This window comes from Alosa pseudoharengus, unplaced genomic scaffold, assembly GCF_046254945.1.
Source record: "Alosa pseudoharengus isolate Yale_2024_CS ecotype anadromous, Long Island Sound unplaced genomic scaffold, YU_APseudo_1.1 YU_APseudo_1.1_scf_7, whole genome shotgun sequence".
NCBI classification, from domain to species: domain Eukaryota; kingdom Metazoa; phylum Chordata; class Actinopteri; order Clupeiformes; family Clupeidae; genus Alosa; species Alosa pseudoharengus.
Window position 1 is genome coordinate 4,704,462 of NW_027468859.1, and position 23,723 is coordinate 4,728,184.

The window sequence follows — 23,723 nt, forward strand, 5'->3', positions numbered from 1 at the left end:
CGTGGACCTCACCTGCAGCACACGCGGGTATGGGCAGTGTGTGTGTGTGTGTGTGTGTGCTTGCCTCTCCTGCAACCATGCATATGGGGAGTGTGTTCTTAACATACTTTGTATTGAGAAACACCCTATGTGTGTGTATGTATGTGTGTGTGTGTGTGTGTGTGTGTGTGTGTGTGTGTGTGTGTGTGTGTGTGCAGGTATGTGTTGGATGGTTTTCCTGTGTCCAAGCAGCAGGCAGTGCTGATGGAGGAGCGTGGCATCATCCCCATGTTCATGGTGGAGATGGAGCTGGACACTGTGGACGTCCTCAAGAGGGCCTTGAAAGACAAGCTAAAACACACCAGGTCAGACCACGGCCCACCACAGGTTTAGAGGACCATTTATCGGTCACTGTACATTAATCCTCTCTCGTTTTCCTCTCTCTCCCTCTCTCTCCTCTTTCCCTTTCTCTCTCTCTCTCTCTCTCTCTCTCTCTCTCTCCCTGTTTTTCCTTCCTCCCTCTCTTTCTCCATCCACCCCCCCCCCTCCTCACACACACACACACACACACACACACACACACACACACACACACACACACACACTCCAGGCCCTACCCTGAGCACAACAGTGCATCCATCATGGCGCTGCGCTGCTCCTGTTACAGACAGGAAGGGGAGGCCGTGAGGCAGCACTATGAGCTCCAGCGCCACAACCGGCTATCGCTGGATGCCCGACGCAGCAAGTGGTGGCTGTGGACCCGCGTGCTGGATCACACGCGCCTCTGCATGACCAGCATACACACCTATATGGATCGCATACGCAATGGTAACACACACGTGTACACACACACACACACACACACACGCACACACACACACACACATTCTCACACTCACACACACACACTCACTCACACCACACTCACACTCTCATTCTCACTCTCACACAGACCCACACACATGCACACACTCACTCACTCACTCACTCACTCACTCACTCAAGCCACTCACTCCAGCTCACTCTCACTCTCACTCACACTCATATGGGACACTGGGAATGGTTTTCCAACAGTCCTGAAGGAGTTCCTATACATGTTGAGAACCTTTTGTTTGATTTTTGTTCTCTCATATTACTGTAATTGGGAAGCATTCCAGGTGCCTATTCCATGAAATGTTGATGTTACTGTAATACTGCAGTTATAAAGGTAAATGGAGGCCATTTTGAAGAATTTAATATACATACAATATATATATATATATATATTTTTTTTTTTTTTTTACAGAAGACAAAATATGCTTCATGAATCAGATTCTTTAGAGTAGCCTTGAAATGGCTGTTCCTCTCTTAGGTTTTTTGTTCTTTCCATCGAACCATTTAACTGGCCACCCATCCAAGTTATAACTCAGAGTTGTAACTCAGAGTAACCACTCAAACCATGCTTCCTGTAAATTTGTCCTTTGGACAAAAGTGTCTGCTAAACACCATTACCATAACCATAACCATACATGTAAAGTGTCTGCTAAACACCATTACCATTACCATAACCATACATGTAAAGTGTCTGCTAAACACCATTACCATAACCATAACCATACATGTAAAGTGTCTGCTAAACACTATTACCATAACCATAACCATACATGTAAAGTGTCTGCTAAACACCATTACCATTACCATAACCATACATGTAAAGTGTCTGCTAAACACCATTACCATAACCATAACCATACATGTAAAAAAAGTATTTCCCCATATTCTGTCTCCTTATCTGTGTTGATATCATGCATGTCCATATCTAGCTGGAGTTGTAACTCAGAGTAACTACTAAGAAAATATTTTCTGTAAAATGTTACTGTACAATTTCTCTTTGGGAAAATGTGTGTCTCTCTCCCGTATCTTATCTGTGTGGTTACAGTAAACTCAGCCCAATGCCCTCTGCCCTCAGGAAAGGCGGCAAGTATCGCCCACCTGTGTGTCTCTCCCCGGGAGCTGCAGGGTCGCCTCGGGGAGTTTGGACAGTACTGCCCAGTGAGCCTGGCTCAACAGCGACACCTGGTGGACTGTTCCCACACCAGCTCCCTGGAGTTGGCCGCAGAGTACCGAGGTCACTACTACAAGATGGCCACCAAAGAGTGCCTGCAGGTAGGACCATAGACAGTAAAAGGGTAGGACTGAGCAATAGGTTAAAGGTCAAATAAAGACCTCAGTTTTATGGGACAGAGAATTTGTGGTTTGGGGCAACAATAAGTGCGTTGGTTCATTTACAAGAGTTGTTTACAGAATCGTATTAATCACTTTGATAATTTTCACATAATAAACAAATTAATCATAGGTAGTGTTACAGTCTGCGTGTGGCCCATTCATGCAGTTGTCTACTCTGGAGTTTTATCGGTTGCTTTGTTGACAAGACGAATTCATTTACTGTAGGTGCCACTGTGACAAAAGTATTTTGCATACGAGGTGCATTCTCATACAACAGAAATGTTACAGGGCTCCATGTATTTATTTACTGTACCTGTACTATTGTTTACATGTATATATTTATTTACTGTAACTGATCCATTGTTCATATTTACGTTTCCGTTCTCTGTTACTCAGAAATTCCTTGAAGCTCCAGAGTGCTTTGTGATTCCCGGTTGCCCGTACTCTCTCCCCCCTCCCCACCTGTTGCCACGGAAACTGACTGTGGCACAGGTGAAGAGTCGGTTCCCCCAGCAGGTGGAGCTGAAGGGCTATTGCCCCGTTACTTACGGCGATGGGAAGCAGAGGTACAGCCATTCACAGCCAATTACTGTAGTTACTCCAGTTGATCGAAGATAACAGCATTAAAAACTCAAAGACACTGTTTGTTTCCGCCCACATCTAGATGAGAAGCCCACATGCTTATCAAGGCACTTATACTTTAAAATTTGAAGCACCATGTTTGCACACATTATGTAACATAGTATAACACAAACTAACAGCCTTTGTTGAAAAGTAATTTGATTGTGGTATTTCATCGCAAGGTCATGTAGAGTCTCTTAGTTACTGGCAACCTGTAGATTTAAACAAAACACTTACAGTAAGGTCATGTTTCTAAGCCATGTTGTTTGGGCACATTCCCACTGATATTTGGCAACAATCTTTCAGTGGGGGGCGCTGTGGCTCAACTGGCCACAGCGCCCATATACGGGTCCAAGCGTCCACGGGGACCGTGTCATTTCCCGATCCCACCCCGTCTCTCTCCCACCATTCCCTTTCAGTCTCTCACTGTCCTATCAGAAATAAAAGGCGAAAAGCCCACAAAAATATACTTTAAAAAAAAATCTTTCATCAGCAGGCAAACAATTGGTCACGGCACTTCCGAACAGGCATGTGATCACCTGGCAACATTACTCAAATCCATTTTCCATTTGCCGTCGCCTTCTGACTGTCTAAGTGCCCAAACTTGGTCTCTGTGGTAGTAAGTGTGCATCTCTGTCCAGGTACGAGGCGCTGGTCAAGGGGAACATGGAGTTTGCCTTAGAGTACCGGGAGAAGATGTACACCTGCGAGAGTGAGGAGAAACAGGAGAGGTTCCTCAGGTAAGCTCTGACCTGGGAAAGCACAAACTTTGTAATTCCCACTCAAAAATCTAGTAAAGGGCAGGCAAACGCCTGTGAATGTTTTGGAAATGGGTATACTGTTTTAATCATAGGCATGCAGAGGCATTTATTGCATGTGTACATATACACCAGAAAGTTTATGTCATAATGTCTGTAAATATTGTATTTCTGTTTTGCTGTTACAATGTATGCTGTTTAAATGCACTTAATGAAAGAGGCTTATGTTAATGTTAATTATGCCATTCTCTCTCTCTGTATCTTTGTCTCTCTCTCTGTCTCTCTCTCTCTCTCTGTCTCTCTCTCTCTCTCTCTCTCTCTGTCCATCTTGTATCAGGATGCCTGAGTTGTACTGGGACCAGAAGCTCCCCCATAAGCTGCCTCCGCTAGGAGAGCCCGTCCAGCTCACCTCTCTGCCCATGCTGGGCTACCTGGAGCAGGTCGGAGTTCTCATCACAATACCACACAACTTAAGTTTTTAAGTTTTAAACTTTGGAATTAGTTCCATATAGTAACTGCAGTGCATACTTAAACTCATCATTTATTGGATCATAATACTGATATTACTGTATACACACACGGCCGGCGATGCGATGGCAGATTAATGGCTAAATTGAATAGAATCTATTGAAGTGAATGGTGCAACACATACGGCAAATGGAACGACGGTCTTCGCATCGCTCTAATCGGCCCCTTTCTATTTTTCAGGGCGATTTTTATATTCATAATAGAAAACAGCTGTATGGTCAGTGTATCGCCACTGAATCGATGGGTGATTGCATTGCCAGTAGTGTGTGTAGTAAAGCGATTAACAGAATTCCACCGTCACGTTTGACTGTCACATCGCCGGCCGTGTGTGTTGGGCTTTATTGTCCATGTATCTAACAGGAATCACACCATGGATATGCAGATGCATAACACTGGAATGTGTGGAATGCAAAAATGTATACTAATTCCAATGAGTTCATTTTTTTGTGTGTGCACACATGCCTATGTAGGGTGTGGCAAGGTCCATCATTAAGGCGATGACTTCAGTGGGCTGTATGAAACCCAAGTTCCCCTTCTTAAGTGTGAAGAAATCTGCTCTGCTGTATGTGGCTTTTTACCTCAAAGGTAACTCAATTACCTTCCTCTGAGATAGAGAGAGAGAGAGAGAGAGAGAGAGAGAGAGAGAGGAAGAGAGAGATAGAAAGTCATTATAGTATAACATCTTAATCAGTTTGTATAAGCACCACGCTTGGAGCACTGGCCTAACGAGCCTTGCACATTAACTTCAAATTAAGTTACAATATGTGTGCCAAATGACATCATGCCTCAGGTTATCATATTCCATGAATTCTCAAAGATAAATAAGCTCTCCAACACACTTCTCTCTCCCCAATCAACATTTCATCAACTCAGAATTAACAAGATCTATGTTCACGTTTGTGAAGAGACCTAAAAATTCTGAATTCAATAACCACCATTCTATTCAATTGATTTTCATATTTTGATAAATGATATAAGATAGACAGATCTTGTTAATTCTCGGTTGACAGTTTCCCTCTCTCCTGATGTTCCTACTGTCTGTGGTCACTGCTGCTTTTTAACCCAGATGTGTTCCTATTTTTCTTTAATGATCTTCTTAAGAAGCAGAACCAAAAGTTGAATATGTGATGTTTCACGTTTCCTTTCAGAGAAGCAGTACACACCAAATGTGTGAAAGTCTGAACCGCAGTCTTTCTTCCACTTCCTTATTCTGCCTCACCCTCAAGTGCTGGTTCTTATCTGTAACATTGCACCAATGTGTTACGGGCATTCAGATTGAGAAGAGTCTTGTGTAGATAGACATCTATCTGTTTACATTTACAATCTCTGTTCAGTTTTTTTTATTTTATTTTACAAAGCACCTTGATTCATTCTGTTGTTGCTTTTAATGTGCAGTGTAAAGATTACTTGACTTGACTTTTCTCATTAACAATCTCCTCATCAATTAATTCATTCATTCATGAATTCATTAATTTTCTCTCTTCCTTTCACACCCCCTCTCTCAGCTTTTAACCCACGTCTCTCCGACTACACCCGCAAGAAGTACAAGCGTCAGCTGGCCCAGTTTGAGGAAAACTGTGAGCTCATCACCTACCTGGGCTCCACCATGACAGTGAAGTACCGAGAGCCTCAGCAGCAGCCCATTGACTTTGAATATAAACTGCAGCGCTTCCTGGCTCTGGGGACTTGCTGTGGACTAACTCAGCTGTCTGGCAGATAAAACAAAAGCATTTTAAGACTCTGATTGTGTGGTTTTCATGCAGCAAAATATGTTTTATTTTATTTTTTGTCCCTTAAAGAGATTTTTGTCTGGCATGTGGTCCTCATTTCAGTGTCATAGACCTATGTAACTTTTTATTTCCTGTAGGGATTAAAGGAAATGTAGCCTACAATACGTTGTAGATTGATTTTATTATTGTGCATAAACATATTGTTATTGATGGAGGGGGTTAAACAAAATACACAGTTCATGTGAAACCGCTATTACAATATTGGATTATTCCAGAGAATTTCTAATATATATATTTTTTTCAAACAATAATAATCTTACAGATGATAACAAGCAGAGGTACAAAAATATATCAACACAAAGAGGACATAAGATCTGAACATATGCATAGTTCTGTTAGTGTCCATGTAGAATTTGACTTCATTTTTGAAAGCTGTAAAACATGAATATGAAATGTTCCCAATAACAAGAGCAGATTTATCGTAAACGTATAATTTCTATTAAAGCCTACATTTTCATAAATATTATATTATTTTTATTTTGAGGGTCTTTACGAGTGTACGTCACGTCCGCTTGGTTACTATGGATACTTGACGTTTGTTTACAACTTCACGCTGTCGCCAGTGTTGCCAGATTGATGTAAAACGTTTGGGATATGTGCCATGGCTTCCAAGCAGCTTGTAGAGGTTGTTGGTCTTATGAAAGAGCATCATTTTCAAATGGCGAAGAGCATTGCTGAGGTAAACGTTTTTGTCAGTGATAGCTGTTGTTTATGGAGAAACAGGAAAACAATTGAATATCATCCAATAACTTCCTCTTGCTGATCCAGGGATTGAAACAGAAGTTTTCATCTTCATTCGCAGATCCGACCATTCATCCGCTGCTAGAGTGCGATTGGCATACATATTTAAACAACAAGAAAAGGGTAAGTATAGCCTCGAGAGTTTGTCAATGTCATTTTATTATGCAATGTTAGCCTTCAGAAAATCCTCAAACGTTACGCTAAATTCACCGGTAACTGATTTAGAGCGCAGTCAGCTCACTCTAATCCTCTAATCATGCGTGAGTGTTGCGGTGATTGATGATCTTCTGTATACCATGGCCAGGAGCTAAGAGGAGAGGTATGGCAGTTCGATGCTCCCCTAATGGTATACCTCAGTGGCCGGTTGATTGGAGACGAAAAGGAGTTAGCTCGGTGGGCACACGAGGTCTGGGGTTTCACCCTCCACCGACCCCATGCGCTGAACCTGGCCCTTGCTGAGGACTACTACACCAACCACCTGCGTGATACGGGGGCAAGTTGTACACATAGAGACAACCAGATAAACAAAGCCATGCTTATACAGTTTTTCTCAGTCGCTTTGGTGCTTTTCTCAGATCAGAATGAAAATTATCATAACTATTAGTTCAACCTCCACAACGTTTAGTCATTTGTGCACATCATAGTCCTTCCTCTGAACAAATTGCAAATGCCTTTGGACATGTATCAGTTGCTTTGTCATGTCAGTCAAAATGAACTATACTTATGGATGCTGAATAGTCGTTCCCAATAAAACTAATAGTCTTCATTTCATTGCTTGAGTCATTACATACAAAATTGGTGAACTAGTTATCAAATTCTAATGCTAGAATTGCAAAGAGCATATACAGTAAAAATGTGAAACGTACATATTCAGTGTCTTGTAGGCCTACTCACTTACTCTCCTAACTACAGCAATTTCTAACTATACTGTAGTTTTCAAATGACTGTACAAGTACTGTATAGTGCTGTCTTGAGCATGTTCAGGCAGTGTCACCGAGTTCTGACCCGAGTTCACCGAGTTCTCTCTGACCCGAGTTCTCACCGAATTCTTTTTTTGCATGGAAAAACACTGAGAGAATAAACTGCCATAATGAAAACATGACAAAGCCATTTACTATCTTGTTCATAAACGATGGTGTGAAGACTTCTCATTTTGATGACACTGGCAGTTTCATTGACATAAATACTTGCTTTTGAGGAATGGACTATCCATTTTGAGCAACTGACGTGCTTTTGCAGGTTATCCACTAGGTTTTGCAGTTTGCACTAATTGTTTTGAGAAATGCACTAACTGCTGTGCAAATGTTAATAGTGATGTGAGAAACGCACCAAAGCGACTGAGAAAAACTGTATAGGATAATACGACAATATTCTATGCTATAATCCTGTTACAATACTTCATTTATGTTTATTTAAATATTTGCTGGAACCAATAGTCATGTGTCGGTGATTGTGGTAGGTAGGTAACTGTCCAAGCAATTAGTGCAGTTAATGAGATGATAGCGGATGATTTCAGATTTATGGTTATATTGTTTGTTTAGCAGATGCTTTTATCCAAAACTTTACAACTTAACTGGATAGATGCTAGTTAAAATGTACATGTCTATACATACTGGGTAAATCATTCCTCCATGGAGGAACCATGAACAAGTCTTGACTGTGATGTTGATAGTTAAAAGGAAATGGGATTTTCTCTGTGCAGCACATGTTTGTGTACATGGATGTGGAGATCAGAGGAGTGGTTGCTGGGCGACTATTATTTGAGGTGAGACAACGTTTATCAGACCTGAGAGCAACCAGATAAAAAAGAAAATTAATGAGTTTCATTCAGATACTTAATTAAAATGTTTGTGTGTGTGTGTGTGTGTGTGTGTGTGTGTGTGTGTGTGTGTGTGTGTGCATGTTTTCCAGCTGTTTTGTGATATATGTCCTAAAACGTGTGCAAATTTCCGAGCTCTGTGCACAGGAGAGAAGGGTCTATCTGACAGCGACCTCATGCTCGCCTACAAAGGCTCCTTAATTCACAGAGTTGTACCTAACGGATGGATCCAGGGAGGAGGTATTTGTCACACACACACACACACACACACACACACTAGCATACTTTTTTTTATAAAACATTGAAGCACTCCTCAATCCTAGGGCCTAATATGCACTCAGAGAAATGGCAAATGTGTGTGTGTGTGTGTGTGTGTGTGTGTGTGTGATATGATCTTCTCCTGTTTAAGACATCAACCCTGCTGGGAAAGGCAATGGTGGAGAGTCCATTTATGGCCCAACATTTGAAGGTATTGCTGACCCTTTTGCTAACTTCTTACTAGTCAGTTTCGCCTTGTGACGTTAACACATGGCCACACACACATTTGCGAAGTCACAGGTGTTCTAAACCACAAACATTCACTTTGACTATTTCTGATTTACGAGGAAAAGAGGAATAAGGCCCCAGAAAGCAGAGCTACTTTTTGTCTTGTCCACTGCTCATGATGCCTTGGCACCTGTATGGCCCCCTTAATTTCTTTTTCAGTTTATTTTTTGGGCAATTAGAGAGCAGGCAGGAAGCAAGTGAGGGGGGTGGGTAGTGGCTTTAGGCCGGACTCAAACCTGGAATCTTGTGGGCACGTAGTGCTGACACCTACGCTGCTCTACAGCTCCCATGACAGACGATGTTATTTCTGAAAAAGTTGCTCTGCACACCCACTCGTAGATGAGAGCTTTGCTGTATCACACAACAAAAGAGGCGTTCTGGGAATGGCCAACCAGGGTCCCCATAGCAACGGATCACAGTTCTATGTCACCCTGCAGCCGGCACCGTGGATGGATAGGAAATACGTGGCATTTGGGTAAATATGCACATTTATGTTGCTGTGCCTTTTAAGCACTATTCTGTTCTATTTTGACTTGATATAATGAAATTCTTTGTTGTGCTCTTGACCTCATCCTCACTTCAAGATGCAGTATGATGTAGAGGGCAAGTGTGTGTGTGTGTGTGTGTGTGTGTGTGTGTGTGTGTGTTACTTCTTCAGGCAACTGGTTGAGGGCACTGAGGTACTCAAGAGTCTGGAGGACGTGCCCACCCAGAACGAGAGACCCAAAGTGGACTGTAGAGTGAAGGACTGTGGAGAGTTCCAGCTATGACTTTCAAACACACACATACACAGCTACATTTACACTGGTTTCTGTGTTGTTGTTCTTTTCCCCAAAACTCACTAATACCTCATTAGTTTAGAGTTTAAACATTAAAATTATACAAACCTAAAGTGTTTTAGTGTGTCATGTGTACAAACTGTTTTTATGTGTAGAGAGGGAGAGAAAGAGAGAGAGAGATCAGGGGCCGTATTCACAAAGCTAGGAGTACTCCTAAATCGCACTAAAAGATTTTAGCTTGGAGTTTTCTTTTAAAAGTTATTCACAAAGCCTTTCAGACCTACTCTTAGTAGGGAAAAATGACAGCTCCTAAACTAAGGGTGCATTGAGAGCACCTCGGAATGACATGGACCGCCCCCATGGCTACTTTGTTTTTCCGACAGCAAGTGTTCAAGTGCTTTGCCATTGAATGTGTGACAAACACGGATGCCACAACAAAGGGTAAAACATACACTCACTAATCCTAAACAAACAACTGTATTTGCTTAAAATATAGTGTAAGATGCTCGTGAAAGAAAGATGACCGCTAGGTATGAGTGAGTCTTGCCTAGCGTTCATGGGCTTCGGAAAAACCTTTCTCCGAGTGAAAACATCATCATTCCGCGTCATTCACGTCACTTAACGTGTGAGTCAGAGGTCGGAAACTGGGGCTAGATTTTGCTAACAGAGTTGCCCAGTTAGGGGCTCGTCATCACTTTTGTCGTCACGTTGAAGTTCGTTTGTAGTCCATGTGGCCTTTCATGTCCAACAGTTTTAGTGTGAACTTGGGAATTTGCCCTTTCTATCACTTGGAAAGCTGCATATCTTTCTTTCACGAGCATCTTACACTATATTTTAAGCAAATACAGTTGTTTGTTTAGGATTAGTGAGTGTATGTTTTAACCTTTGTTGTGGCATCCGTGTTTGTCACACATTCGATGGCAAAGCACTTGAACACTTGCTATCGGAAAAACAAAGTAGCCATGGGGGCGGTCCTTGTCATTCCGAGGCATAGATATATACACTAGATGTTGCCTTCTGCTTCTCAGCATGCGTCAACACCGCCGCCATCTTGGAACAGGGATCTGGAGCGCTAAACTAGTTCTCCTGTATTGTCAGCGTTACCTATTTAGCGACGTTTGGCCATCCCCAGCGATAGAAAACCTTTTTAGCGATTAGCGACAAATTTGGGAACTTCTCACAATGATGGCAGATCGGCTTCTTTGTTGTTGAAACGTAAGAAAATCACCTTTCTCATGGCTTTGTCATTTATGAATTCAGCTACATCTCGTTTGCCCATGGCACTGACCCATGATTATAAAAGTAACGACTGGCGTAGTAGTAGCAGAGGTAAATGTTCTACAGATCTACAGCAACTTCTGGTGAGATTATAACTTACATGAGTAAACGAGACGAGGGGTATGTGGCCTCAACCAGAGCCTGTCTACGAAGAGCCTGTTTACTTTCATTGTATCGAACCTGGTTGCAGTTTACTCATTGTTCCTCTAGGGGCCGCCGCTAGCTAGTGCAGAATGAATGGGAGTCTATGGGGCTAGACGGGTAAAATGTATCTTTATTATCGTCTTAAGCTTAGTTTTCTCTAGACTCAACCATAAATACATGCCTGTCAGTTGGAAAAAAAACTACATAATTACTTGAGATTTTGACGATTTATGGTGATTTTATTTTCGCTAGATCTTTGCCCAGATTGACGCTAATGCATTATAGAGGAGTGGATCACTGAAGCAAGATGGCGTCTCGATTGACGCATTCGTTCCAATGAACAGCAGCAGTCAAGGCGACATCTAGTGTATATATCTATGATTCCGAGGTGCTCTGAATGCACCCTTCGTTGCTATGGATGACGTCATTACTCATGCACGAGCTTGACTGAAGTGACCACCTTGATTGGCTGATGATTGTAACGCGGGAATGATTCCAAACACCTCCCTTACGATGATGAGTGACAAGTGACAGGTCTGAGAATGCGTGCGCTACACAAGTAGTGCGAAGGACGGAAGATTAACTGAATAAAAAGGCCTAGCCTAAATGAATAAAGAGTAAGGCAAAACAAATAGCCTAGTAGCCTAATGAAACATAGGCCTACGGATTGATGCAGTATCATTGCAACATTATTAAATTAATCTGTCACCATATGCCTACGTTTGCAAAGAGGAGAACATTTTCATTTGATTCACAATGAAACTTACATTTAATTTACATGTTAACAATGAATGAGTAGCCTAGTTTTGGTTGTTGTTGGTGGCGTTATTGCGTCCCTTATGAATGCAAAATTGTTCCCTCGCAATTGGAAGCTCCTGTTGCTCCACATCGCAACGTGAAATGCCGCAAAAAGCTGTTTGTGAATAGGTCTTAGTGAGTTAGGAGTCCTCTTGACTTCTTTTAAGCTGTCCCAGACTTAGGTGCTACTTTTAGGTCTAAAATGCTTTGTGAATTACTTTTAGTGAAAAAAAATAGGAGTCCTAAATTAAGGAGTGACACGCCCATTATTTTTAGGAGTTGCTCCTAAATTCGCCACTTGAGCTACTTTTAGCCTTAAAATTCTTTGTGAATACGGCCCCTGATACTGAGCTGACAAATTCAAAGGCATGAACAAGTGAACTGGTTTCTTAACCCAGTAAAGCTCCAGCTTAATATGCCCAGTTTCACACTTAATTTAGTTGTTTCATGCTGTGGGTTAAAATGCTATAATATATGGAATCACCAAAAGTGGCATGGTTACAGTCTGGAATATGTCAAAGTACATACAAAGTGTATCGTTTCATCTTCATCTCATCGTTTCACTTAATTTACAAGCTTAAATAAGTTGTAGGCTATCTTTATTTTCTTCCTTCTTCCTTGGTCTCAAAGAAGTGGAGAAAGGAAGGAAACTGGGATGGACATAGGTAATTTGATGAAGCGTAGGAGCGTCAAGAAACCTGCCACATGACTCGAGGAAAGCAGGAAGTGGTAGAAAGAAGGAGTCACCAGTCACCTATTACTGAAATCCCGCATCCAGCACGAAACACTTTGTCAGTACCACCAGCGCTCTAAAAGGAGAGGAAAGGAACCGAAAAAATGTACTGGAGACTTTTTCATGTGACATTATTTCTTGTCGTCTTCGCAGGAACGACATACGCACAATCTGGTGAGTAGTTTGTTTGTCGTTTACCTAGCTAGGCGGCCGAAGTGGACAGCGTTAGCTAGTCCGTTTTACGTGTGCACTTGAAAGCTAGGGCTACCACCAGCTAGCCTGCTTGCTATTAGTCGTGCGTTGAGGTTATCCAATTGTTCTGTGAGAAGTACCCCCACGCATTTCTACGGTAGAATTGTCACTGGCATATAAATTGTGGTACGAATTTGTGGTAAGCGTTAGGGCGTTTTGTCTGTTAACAATGTTATGGTGTGGAGACTCGATAAATCGTTTTGCAAATGATGCACCTAACTAACACCCTAGGTTTGATAGCTAACTATCTATAGCTAGCTGAAGTTAGAAGACCACACTAATTATAGCTTTCTTGGAAGCTCGCATGCACCGTTGTTTTGTACTAAATAACAGTTGAAATTGCAGGTCTACTAGCTGCTAATATGGCTGGTCTTGACCAACTTGGGCCTTTTCCCCCCAAGTCATTGTAAATGGTGTAATATGATAGTTGTGTCCAGTGTGGCGTCTGGGTCTGTTTGCTAGCCAACATGTGTGTGCCTACCTTCCAGCTGTTTATTATGTAATGGGCTAGCAGAGCCCATGGCTGTTGGCTCAGCATGTATTTTAGATTTATAACGTTGTGCAACGAAGGCTGTGTTTGTCGAGGTCACAAGGACTACGGTTAAGGAGGACCATGATTATCTGGCCCTGTCTAATTTCAACGTGGGACAAAGAAGCTAAAAGTTACATCCACGGGTGGAAGTAAAAATAGAAAATGTAACCAACATCAAATGATCACGATTATAGTTTGCAGTTGTCGTGTCTACAAATGCAACCTTTTTCTTCAACCTGCGACCCAGGTCCCCCATCAAATCCAAGAGGAACGAGGCCAACATAGCCTACCTCATTTTAGTACCGCATCGAAATCTTTTTTCGTCTTGGTTCGAGTTGGTTTACAGTCAGCGTCTGATCCAGTAAATGAATAATTTCAAAAGTGGACAAAAAGGAAAAAAGTGGTTGATTCAAGCACACATTCGTTAGATGTTAAATAATGACACGGAGGACAGAGGAACTGCTAACTGGAATGACATTGTCAATGACATTTTGGCCAAGCTACAATGAAGAAGGAAATGAGACTCCTACAAGACAGATTAAGAAACCAAGTAAGAGGAAGTCATAATGTTGTTTTAAAAGAGCTAAGGTAGGAGTCCTGATACCCTTGCCAAGCTTGGAGAGGATGTACCAACCTATGGTACCAACACGTTCTGATCATTCTCATCGCAGTGAAACTTCATATGTGGGAACGAGATTAGCTATGTTTGCGCAATACTAGTTTAGCAAAAATCGACCAGGACAATAAGAGTTCCCAGTATAACCATGGTAATGCTCCCCATAATGCCCAACATAGATCACAAACAATGAAGGTTTTGTTCAAACTTGTGAGATCCGGCCTCTACTTAAGTTAGAAATACCTAGAGGAGACCTTTAGAATTATGAGAACTGCACTGGTTGATTCAGAGGAGAGAGAGAATATAATGCATTATTTTATGTGTCCCCTTCAGAATGTTCCACAATACTGGTGTGTGACGAGTGCTATAACACCAGTAAAGACTGCAGCTGGCTGGAGTGCGGAGGTAAGTTTTGTTTTTTCCCCTTCTCTCTCACACACTCACACACACACTGTGATGGTACATTCTGGGATAGAGGGTCATTAGAGAGGAACAGCACTATTTTTTGCTCTCTGAGTTTGTGCCCATGTCTGTCCATAAGCTCTGGAAAGATGTGTGTGTGTGTGTGTGTTTTCTAAAAAGAGTGTGTCAGAAAGTTGCTCACACATGACCTGGGTTGGAAGCGATCTTGTTTCTCGTTTCGTTTTCTCTCTGTCTTCCACCTCTCCTCCCCTCCCCCTCCTCCTCCCTGGTGTGATGGGGTCCACTACAGAGGAAGAGCTCTTCTATGTTTCCACCGTGTGTGTGTGTGAGGTGTGAGAGAGGGTGTGTGTGCATAAATGTGAGTGAGCCGGCCATTGTGGATTTTGTTGACTCTCGAGAGGGTTTCCATAGCCACAACATACAGAATACAGAGATATACGTGTTTCTATGTGTGTAGACTATATCTGTGTGTGTATATTAGCTGTATAGCTAATTTACGAATGGGGTTTAAAGTGGTTAGCCCAGCCATAATCTAACCAATAACAGCCAAAATGTATGTATGTGTGTCTCTGTGGGAATGGTGAAGAGTTATGAGTGGTGTGACTTCTATCTGCTGGTAAAGAATGGAGTGAAATTGACTGGATTCCTACAGATGAAGATGTCTTGAATTCTTTTCTGATTTGTGGAGTCAGTGTGTGTGTGTGTGTGTGTGTGTGTGTGTGTGGTACTGATCACTGTTGGTCTGGGAACCCTTAGCAACTCCAAGATCAGCATTTCTTGCAGTTGGAGACACACACACACACACACACACACACACAAAAACCAGTGCTGGAGGAATTTGAAAGTTCATAAGTTCGAAGCGCACACACACACACAGAAGCACAAACACACAAATGCACACACTATGCACACACATGTTGCATGCAGACACATGCTTTTTCTGTGAAGGAGAAGAGTAGAAAGCAAGACAGAGGAAGAATAGCAGGAAGGAGGAGATATCCTGATTGCTGAGTGTGTGTGTGTGAATCTTCCTTTCGTTCTTTCACTCTTGCTCATTGCTTGCTTCCTGTCTGTCTTTCTTTTGTATAGCCACCTACTTTGTCTTGGTGGTAACACACTTACTCATATTCACACCCATCAAGACTAGCCTATAACCCTCAGCAGTGCGCGCACACACACACACTAGGGCTGTAACGATACACCAACCCTACGATTCGGTTTGTATCACGATTTTTGACCCACGGTTCGATACGAATCTCGAATTTTTTATTTTTTATTTTTTTAGGGGGGGGGGGCTAGCCTTGTGAGACCATCCTGATCTCGCGAGCTTCAGGGTTTCACTCGCAGATCAGTCTGGATACTTTCCGTTAAAGAAAATTTGGAGCAGTTCACCAAACGAACGTCCAATCAGCGTTGGCTTTGAGGCGGGTTGAGGTGTGACTCAACGAACAACATGACTCATCCACAGAGATGAGCATAGCTATCGCGCAAGTTTTATTCAAATTAGAAAGTAGGCCTATTCCTGGGTAAACTGTGAAGCTATGAGTCTCAGCCATGCAGCTGGGAGGAATGAATGACACAGACATCCTCCACGGCTGATTCCAGTTCATAATGGAGGAATATACTATCTTCAGAAGTGTAGGGCCTACCGTGAAAACTTGATGGGAATTGTCGTTGATTAGGTTCATAAATGGTAAGTTAAAACATCTTAACGTTTGTCACGTTACCTAACTTAATTGTATGTTAAACGGCATTAGAAGAATACTTTGTTCATCTAATTGGTTGATTTGGCCCGTCGACAACCAACAAAGGTGGTGATAGACAGATGGTTTATCCAATCAGCTAACCAGTATGTCCGCCCCTTCCCAAAAGTTCTTCAATGAAAAGTTCCCAGATGGATATGCGGAGCAAATCCATCTGGCGGAGTCAGGTTAGGGGGGGCTAGACATTTTATTAAATAACATTTTAATAGCCTTCTTTAGATTAGAACACCAGAGGATTACAATATAATAGATCTATTATTTTATATCCTGATATAAAAATATTTTTCTGAATGACTGATATTTATGACAGCACACTTTATGCAGATTGGCCTATAGCCTAGGCCTACTATTTTTTATTACAACTCTACCTCTTTAATTCAGCTGTCTGGTTGAAGCCTGGAAATATTGTAAACAAAGTAGCATAGTTGGCTAGCTTAGCCTATCATAGTCTACTGATTGGACTGTTCATAGTTTCCCCATGTGTGTTTAAGTTTGTTCTCCTTGGGACAGGCCCTTTTGGGAAACGTTGGTATTGAGATGATCAGTCAACTTCAATGCAAGAGTTTTAAACAAATATGTGCAGCATGCTAATGATGCTAAGCGGATTTAATAGTAATTTAGCTAGTCGTCTATGTGTCCTTGCTTTCACGATTGTGAATGTTTTATTTAAGTCGCTGTTCATTGAGCAGGAGAGGGAGGGAGAGTGAGAGGGTTGTGGCTAGATGGGATACAGCTAACAACGGAAGTCACGTAACAGATAGTGAAATCTCCAGTGAAATCTCCATAGAAATAAACAGTATTAGGACAGGAAGTAACCTAACCCTAATCCTAACCCTAACCCTTAGCTGTATCCCTTCTAGACACCACCGAGTGTGAGAGAGCGGGGCAAGGAGAGGGGGTTTACTTCTATACTGTTTGGTAAAGTTGCACACATAGTCTACAATGAAAGCAAGGAGGGGTATGAAATCATTATTATTTATTTATTTATTTGTTATTGGACAACGTAGGCTACCGATAAGTAAAGCGGGAGTTGTGGGTTGCTTTTGCGGCCGCCTAAGCTGCAAAGCACTGCGTGAAACACTTTGGCCCAGGATGAATTAGCTCTGATACATGCAATACACATTAAGGGTGACTTCAATTGTTTATGCAAAGGGCCTGGGGCACCGAAGTAGTTTATAGTTACAGATTACAATTTCAAATAAAAAATACATATCCATTACATGTGAAAACATTAAAACATAATTTTATTAACAGCCTGCAGGCCAGGGTAATCTAATATTACTGCATTAACATCAACTCGCATGGAATTATGGGAACACTCAATGCGCCTCTTCAACCCTCTGCTGAAACTGCAAGCGTTGATTGCTTGCTTATAAACTCGCACTTCGCAGAAACAAAACTTAATGTAGCCTAACTTATTTAACCGTCCAGAAACCAAATAAAATCATTCATATGCATACAATCCCCAATATGCGTGAATTAGGCCATTAGAAGAAGGCCATCTTACGAGCCTTTCGTTGTGCAAAATCGTCAACGATGTTCCCAATATTTAATGCTCTGGCTCTCGTATTTTCAATGGACAGGATAGCTAACCCACGGAGCCTCTCCTGCCCCATGCTGCTCCTTAGGTATAGGTCTTAATAAGTTTGAATTTGGAAAAAGATCGCTTAGCTGTTGCCACAGTCACAGGCAATGTCAGAAACAACATGAGTACACACTTCCCCGAATGTGGATGTTACACTGTCATAATCTACCACCAGCATTTTGGCAAGTTGAAAAATAGATGACTTCTGTGAAATCTCTGCTTTAAAGCAAGACCTGAATGAGAGGAGTTGTGTTGGGAATGTCGATGCAAATGCTATGGTCTGACAAACGTCTTGCCTTTTCAAGCACTTCATCATCACCTGCGAGTTGAAGGGTCATAGGACGTAAAGACTCAAACACATGACAAGTTTCCCCCATAGGCTACTTGCAAATCTTTGGGAGAGCTGACTGATTATGATGTCCAGAGTTGCATTAAATACCTGCACTTTGAAGTATCTCTCTGCATCGGTTAAGCGCTCATCTTCCGATAGATCGTCAAAGTGACGCTTCACTCTCCGTGCTCTAACATTCTAAAGTTCTAAAAAAAAAAAAAAAAAGGAGGCAGGGCGGGGGTAGCGACGGGCCCCGGGAGGTCACGGGCCCTGGTGCGACTGCACTTGCTGCACCTACTATAGTTACGCCACTGGTGGATATGAATGTCGCGATTTCGGTTTCGAATCGTATATCGTTACAGCCCTAACACGCACACACAAACAAACACACACACACACACACACGGGCACGCACTCTCTCATACACACACACACACAGGCACGCACTCACACACATGCAGATGCAGTACTCACACCCTTGATGAGTATCAGCAGCAGCAGTAGCAGTAGCCAGACAGGATTGAGCAAGTTTGAGGTTTAGTGCATCAGCAGCAGTCTAAACCAGACCAGCACGGTTCAGGGAAGACGTGCATCTTAGATCTCACAAAACAATGGGGCATCTTGCTCATCTTACTCAAAACAATAGGGCATCTTGCTCATCTTACTCAAAACAATGGGGCATCTTGCTCATCTTACTCAAACACAAACATATAGCATATACTTGCGCTAGATGTGCTGTTGGTTTAATTCAGAAAACAAAACTTGCAGCAGTGAACAAAATTCACAAATCCACACACTTACTCTGCATGTACTTGTGTTAAGATTAAGACGTGACACAGAGGAATATAAAACAGTGTGTCATTCACCCAAGTAGACAAACAAACAAAAACCACTCAAAGTGAGTACAACCAACCAAATTCACAAAGACCGTGGGAGCACTATTTAACTTGACACGCATGGCAAACGTAGTGCGTTACTATTGAGATATTTGTTTATACAGTTAGGGCGCATAGAAGCTCTGTTTCTGTCTGTCTGTCCGTCTGCCAACTCTGTTATTGAAAGGTGGCTGACGCTGACACAGACATTCCTCTAACAGTGTAGCCTGGCCTTTTTCTCCAGCCTTATATGTTCTTTACCACCTGAATAGACTGGTCAGATTACATAGAAATCTCTCTCTTAAGACAAAGGTAAACACACAAAAGCCACCTCCGCCTGCCTGCTCGGCAGATGGGTCCAAATCACCAGGCCTTATGTAAGCGGATAAAATAACTAGGAGCTCATTCTGAAGTTCGTAATTGATCCTAGTTTTCTGAAATGTTAGCCTTACTCTGTCTGCTTGAAGTGTAAAGCCTAGTAAATGTCTGGGTTTTGTTGTTTGCTGTGTCTGCTAATGTAGTTAAAGATTATAACAGATAGCCCCATGGTTGTGTGAAAAGATGCGTGCGGCTCATAGGTTTGTAGTTTCATACAACGTAGCTGGATGAAAAGTTACCCATGTTATGTCTATATTGAAGTGTGTAGCTTAGTTTTGCGAATGCTTGTGTAGTTGGTTGTTGGCTAGTGTGTGAAAAGACAGCTCTTAGTCTTTTGAAATGTTGATACTTTTCGACTGTCTTATGTTTGTGTGAATATTGTTGACCTGTATGACACAACAGAGGAAGTATATCCTAATGGATACACAAACACACACACACTGTGTAACACAACTCAAATAAAACCGGATGGAAACACTACATCTGACGTAAACTTTTCAAGGTAAACAGAGGTTTGTGTGTGTGTGTGTGTGTGTGAGGAAAAATGCCGGTCCTTTCATCGTGGTCAGGTATATGTGTGTTGCAGGTGAGTCACATACACTATGAGAAGATACTCATCTCGCCTGACCTAGATCTATGACTATGACTAGATCTAGACGGACGGACGGTGTTCAACCTGTCTGGTTTAAACAGGCTTATTCTGCCTCGGAATGGACTCTGCTCCCATTACCTTAACAGCGTATGTACACACACTCTCACACTAGGGTTTGGACCATGTCGTTATCCATCATGGTTGACCGAAAATCACGATGGGAAGCAACCATTGTGGTGACAGCCCCACATGCCAGTCACGCACTATAGACCCTGCTGTAACATAGGCATAAACAAATAAAAACTTTCCCCCTGGAAATTAAATTGAGCCTAGAACTGATGCATGCAGGGTACTTTAAAGGCTCAGACAGAGAGTGCAAAAATTAAGGACTTAGTCATAGTCTATGTGAAACTACCGTCTTGTTCAAATAATTCCTGATTGTGACATTGTTATTGTCTTTTTTTTGCATGTCTCACACTGTATCCTACATTGAACTTAAAATATTTAATGTTTTAGCAGAAAATAGTCCTAATAAATTCGTATTATTGTTATGACTCGGAAAGTGTTAAGGGGACGTTGCCCAAACTCACACACACACACACACACTCGGACTCACTCACATTCATTTATTAGGGTCCGCAGTTTGTTAATGTATGTAATCTTGCTCCCACACTTGTGAGTGTGTACTGCTTTCTTCCATCTCCCGTGCTAGAACAATTATTTGTGTGTGTGTGTGTGTGTGTGTGACCAACAAGTGAGTGTGGCATTAGTTTTCAGTCATTTGTCAAATCTGCTGCTGACTTCCCTTTACTTCACTTTAAATCTGTGACCAAGTAAATTACTTGAACAGGAAGGCAGCTGACCATGACTCAGTGGGTACCCAACTATGAAATGTTTGTAGCACACGCGTGCGCACACACACACACACACACACACACACACACACGTTTGCAAACAGTGGAACTCAGTTAGAAAAGTATGTTTGGCTGGGACGACATACCATTCTTAAAATGGGGTGCGTGCGTGCTGTGTGCACACACGTGCACATTGTAATGTATTGTATCCCGTGCTGTGGAATGATATAATTATTATTATAATGTTTCTTTTGTGTACCCCAGAAGCAAAACCCCAGTGTGTGAACGAGACGACCACCAACACCACCAACTGCTTGAATGCTACTTGTGCAGGTAGTAGAATGAGTGTATAAGTCATATAGGTGTGTGCGTGCGTGTGAACTAAATGTGCACAGGTGTGTGTGTGAACTAAATGTGCACAGGTGTGTGTGTGAACTAAATGTGCACAGGTGTGTGTGTGTGTGTGATAATTAGTTGTGCACATGTGTGTGGTGGTAATAATGATTGTAGACTGAGGTGTGTGTGTGTGTGTCTGATAACTAGTTGTGCACAGGTGTGTGTGTGTGTGATAACTAGTTGTGCACATATGTGTGTGGTGGTAATAATGATTGTAGACTGCGTGAGTGTAGACTGAATGTGTGAGTGATGAAAGTCATCAGTCAGTCGCTCTTGGTCAATCTGATGTGATCTGCTCCACCCTTTCCTCTTTAGCCCCAGCACCAACAGGTGTGGCCACGACCCCCGCCTCCCTCCCCACTGCTGAGCCCACTGCCACCAACACCACCAACTCTACTGTCGAGCCCACCTCAGGTACACAGACACACACACACTGTTGAGCCCACCTCAGGTACACAGACACACACACACACACACTGTTGAGCCCACCTCAGGTACACACACACACACACACACACACCTGTGCACAATAAGTTATCACACACACACACACACACACACACACACCTCCCCACTGTTGAGCCCACCTCAGACACACACACACACACACACACACACACACACACACACACACACACACCTCCCCACTGTTGAGCCCACCTCAGACACACACACACACACACACCTCCCCACTGTTGAGCCCACCTCAGACACACACACACACACACACACACACACACACACACACACCTCCCCACTGTTGAGCCCACCTCAGACACACACACACACACACACACACACACACCCCACACACCCCACTGCAAAGTCAAACACTTCCTGCTGTACTATTGAGAGAATGGACTTGGACTTGAACCTGTTAATCCTAAACTGTTCCTGTATGGAAAAGCATGTGGTAATGTAAGGTGCCTGTGTGTCCTGTGGTCTCTTTGCAGAATCTATGAACACGTCAACAGCACACCCTCCTGCCCCCACCACCCACGACTCCAACACCACAGTCCCCAGCTCTGCAGCCTCCAGTAAGTCGTGTGTGTGTGTGTGTGTGTGTGTGTGTGTGTGTGTGTGTGTGTGTGTGTGTGTGTGTGTGTGTGTGTGTGTGTGTGTGTGTGTGTGTGTGTGTGTGTGTGTGTGTGTGTGTGTGTGTGTGTGTGTGTGTGTGTGTGTGTGTGTGTGTGTGTGTGTGTGTGTGTGTGTGTGTGTAAGCTGAGAGGAAGTACTCACCACGAAAGGAGTGTGTGTGTGGAGGGGGGTTTGTGTTCACACTGCAGTATGTCTCTGTAAGTGAGTAAGTCTGTCTCTCTATCTCTCTTGTCTCTCTTACCTTGCCAGACGTAACCGTGACGACCGTGGCTCCGTCCCCCTCCAAGTCGTCGACGTTTGACGCGGCCAGCTTCATCGGGGGCATCGTGCTGGTGGTGGGCCTGCAGGCGGTCATCTTCTTCGTCTACAAGTTCTGCAAGTCCAAGGACCGCAACTACCACACCTTGTAACACACACACACACACACACATAAAGAGACGCACACAAACGCGTTCGCACTCCCCCGCTGCGTAGAGGCATCACACTGGACACACACACACACGCTCATGGCCCCTCATTTTTAGAGTCACAAACACACACACACACACACGTCGATTGCAAATCCTGACTATATAGGCCTAAATAGATAAAAGGCATGTGCATGTGTGCTCCCTGATGCACACACTGACTCATGCAACATCACCCTCCCAAATAATGACCTCCTAATGATGCCATATTATCTGAGACTTCTTCATGGTCTTGGGCAAATAAAGACATATGCATGAATCTTGAATATTTACATATACACACACACACACACCCACATTTTCCAAGACAAATGCCTTTATTTTGAACACGTAAGATGCAAACACATAAAAAAAAAAACCTGAAAGCAATTATGTCTCATCAGCGTTCGATCACAGACCTGTGTCTGTACTGAGGGTGTGTGTGTGTGTTTGTTTGTGTGTATTATCCCTGACCTCCAGAGGCCTGCCAAGGGCAATCTGTTTGGCAGAGCAGAGGCCAAATCAGCCGGGAGCTGCAAGTGCTTTTTATTTTTTTTTCTCTCCCCTCACCTTTGGAGGTTTTTTGGCGCGTCTACCATGTCCACTGACAGCTAACTGAAATAGCCATGCTGTAAAATGCTCCGCTCACATTTACGCCCCCCCCCCCCCCCCCCCCCCCCCCCCTCCACTTACCCCAAGCTCCCTTTCCACTCTGTGTTCATTGCCATTAAATAGCGCGGCCGGGGGGGGGGGGCTTCCCAAGTGTGGCTACGTTTTTGAACTTTCCTTAACGTGGTCAATTAGTTGGTAGCACGATGGTGTTGACACCACTAGGACAGGCTCCCTCTGCTGTTAATTTGTAA

The 23,723-nt window shown here is 42.9% G+C and overlaps 3 protein-coding genes across 3 annotated transcripts in view; all 3 read left to right on the forward strand.

Moving 5' to 3' along the window:
- ak9 (adenylate kinase 9) overlaps positions 1-5,811 on the forward strand; it is a 29,835-nt gene extending 24,024 nt beyond the window's left edge. Inside the window, exons 29-36 of the mRNA XM_076273181.1 lie at positions 198-344; positions 590-807; positions 1,928-2,124; positions 2,581-2,750; positions 3,447-3,545; positions 3,901-4,003; positions 4,562-4,676; positions 5,597-5,811. Coding sequence (XP_076129296.1) covers positions 198-344; positions 590-807; positions 1,928-2,124; positions 2,581-2,750; positions 3,447-3,545; positions 3,901-4,003; positions 4,562-4,676; positions 5,597-5,811 — 1,264 coding nt within the window. The remainder of the gene's footprint in view (positions 1-197; positions 345-589; positions 808-1,927; positions 2,125-2,580; positions 2,751-3,446; positions 3,546-3,900; positions 4,004-4,561; positions 4,677-5,596) is intronic.
- Positions 5,812-6,482: 671 nt separating this feature from the next.
- Positions 6,483-9,757, forward strand: ppil6 (peptidylprolyl isomerase (cyclophilin)-like 6). Its single transcript, XM_076272716.1, has 8 exons — positions 6,483-6,560; positions 6,650-6,745; positions 6,927-7,115; positions 8,325-8,387; positions 8,534-8,681; positions 8,851-8,910; positions 9,327-9,462; positions 9,646-9,757. Exons 1-8 carry the CDS (start codon positions 6,483-6,485, stop codon positions 9,755-9,757), a joined length of 882 nt encoding a protein of 293 aa, XP_076128831.1.
- A 2,957-nt stretch (positions 9,758-12,714) lies between these two features.
- On the forward strand, positions 12,715-23,514 carry cd164 (CD164 molecule, sialomucin). Its single transcript, XM_076271641.1, has 6 exons — positions 12,715-12,893; positions 14,453-14,524; positions 21,185-21,253; positions 21,632-21,730; positions 22,270-22,353; positions 22,664-23,514. The coding sequence occupies exons 1-6, from the start codon at positions 12,824-12,826 to the stop codon at positions 22,822-22,824; spliced, it is 555 nt and encodes a 184-aa protein (XP_076127756.1). The 5' UTR covers positions 12,715-12,823; the 3' UTR covers positions 22,825-23,514.
- Positions 23,515-23,723: the final 209 nt, after the last annotated feature.

Bases quoted from the DNA above. Each gene is read 5' to 3' on its own strand.
- ppil6 (XM_076272716.1), top strand. From the start codon at position 6,483: ATGGCTTCCAAGCAGCTTGTAGAGGTTGTTGGTCTTATGAAAGAGCAT. The intron at 6,561-6,649 runs GTAAACGTTTTT...TTGCTGATCCAG, and splicing joins TGGCGAAGAGCATTGCTGAG to GGATTGAAACAGAAGTTTTC. The intron at 8,388-8,533 runs GTGAGACAACGT...CATGTTTTCCAG, and splicing joins CTGGGCGACTATTATTTGAG to CTGTTTTGTGATATATGTCC.
- cd164 (XM_076271641.1), top strand. From the start codon at position 12,824: ATGTACTGGAGACTTTTTCATGTGACATTATTTCTTGTCGTCTTCGCA. The intron at 21,254-21,631 runs GTAGTAGAATGA...TTTCCTCTTTAG, and splicing joins CTTGAATGCTACTTGTGCAG to CCCCAGCACCAACAGGTGTG. The intron at 21,731-22,269 runs GTACACAGACAC...GTCTCTTTGCAG, and splicing joins TACTGTCGAGCCCACCTCAG to AATCTATGAACACGTCAACA.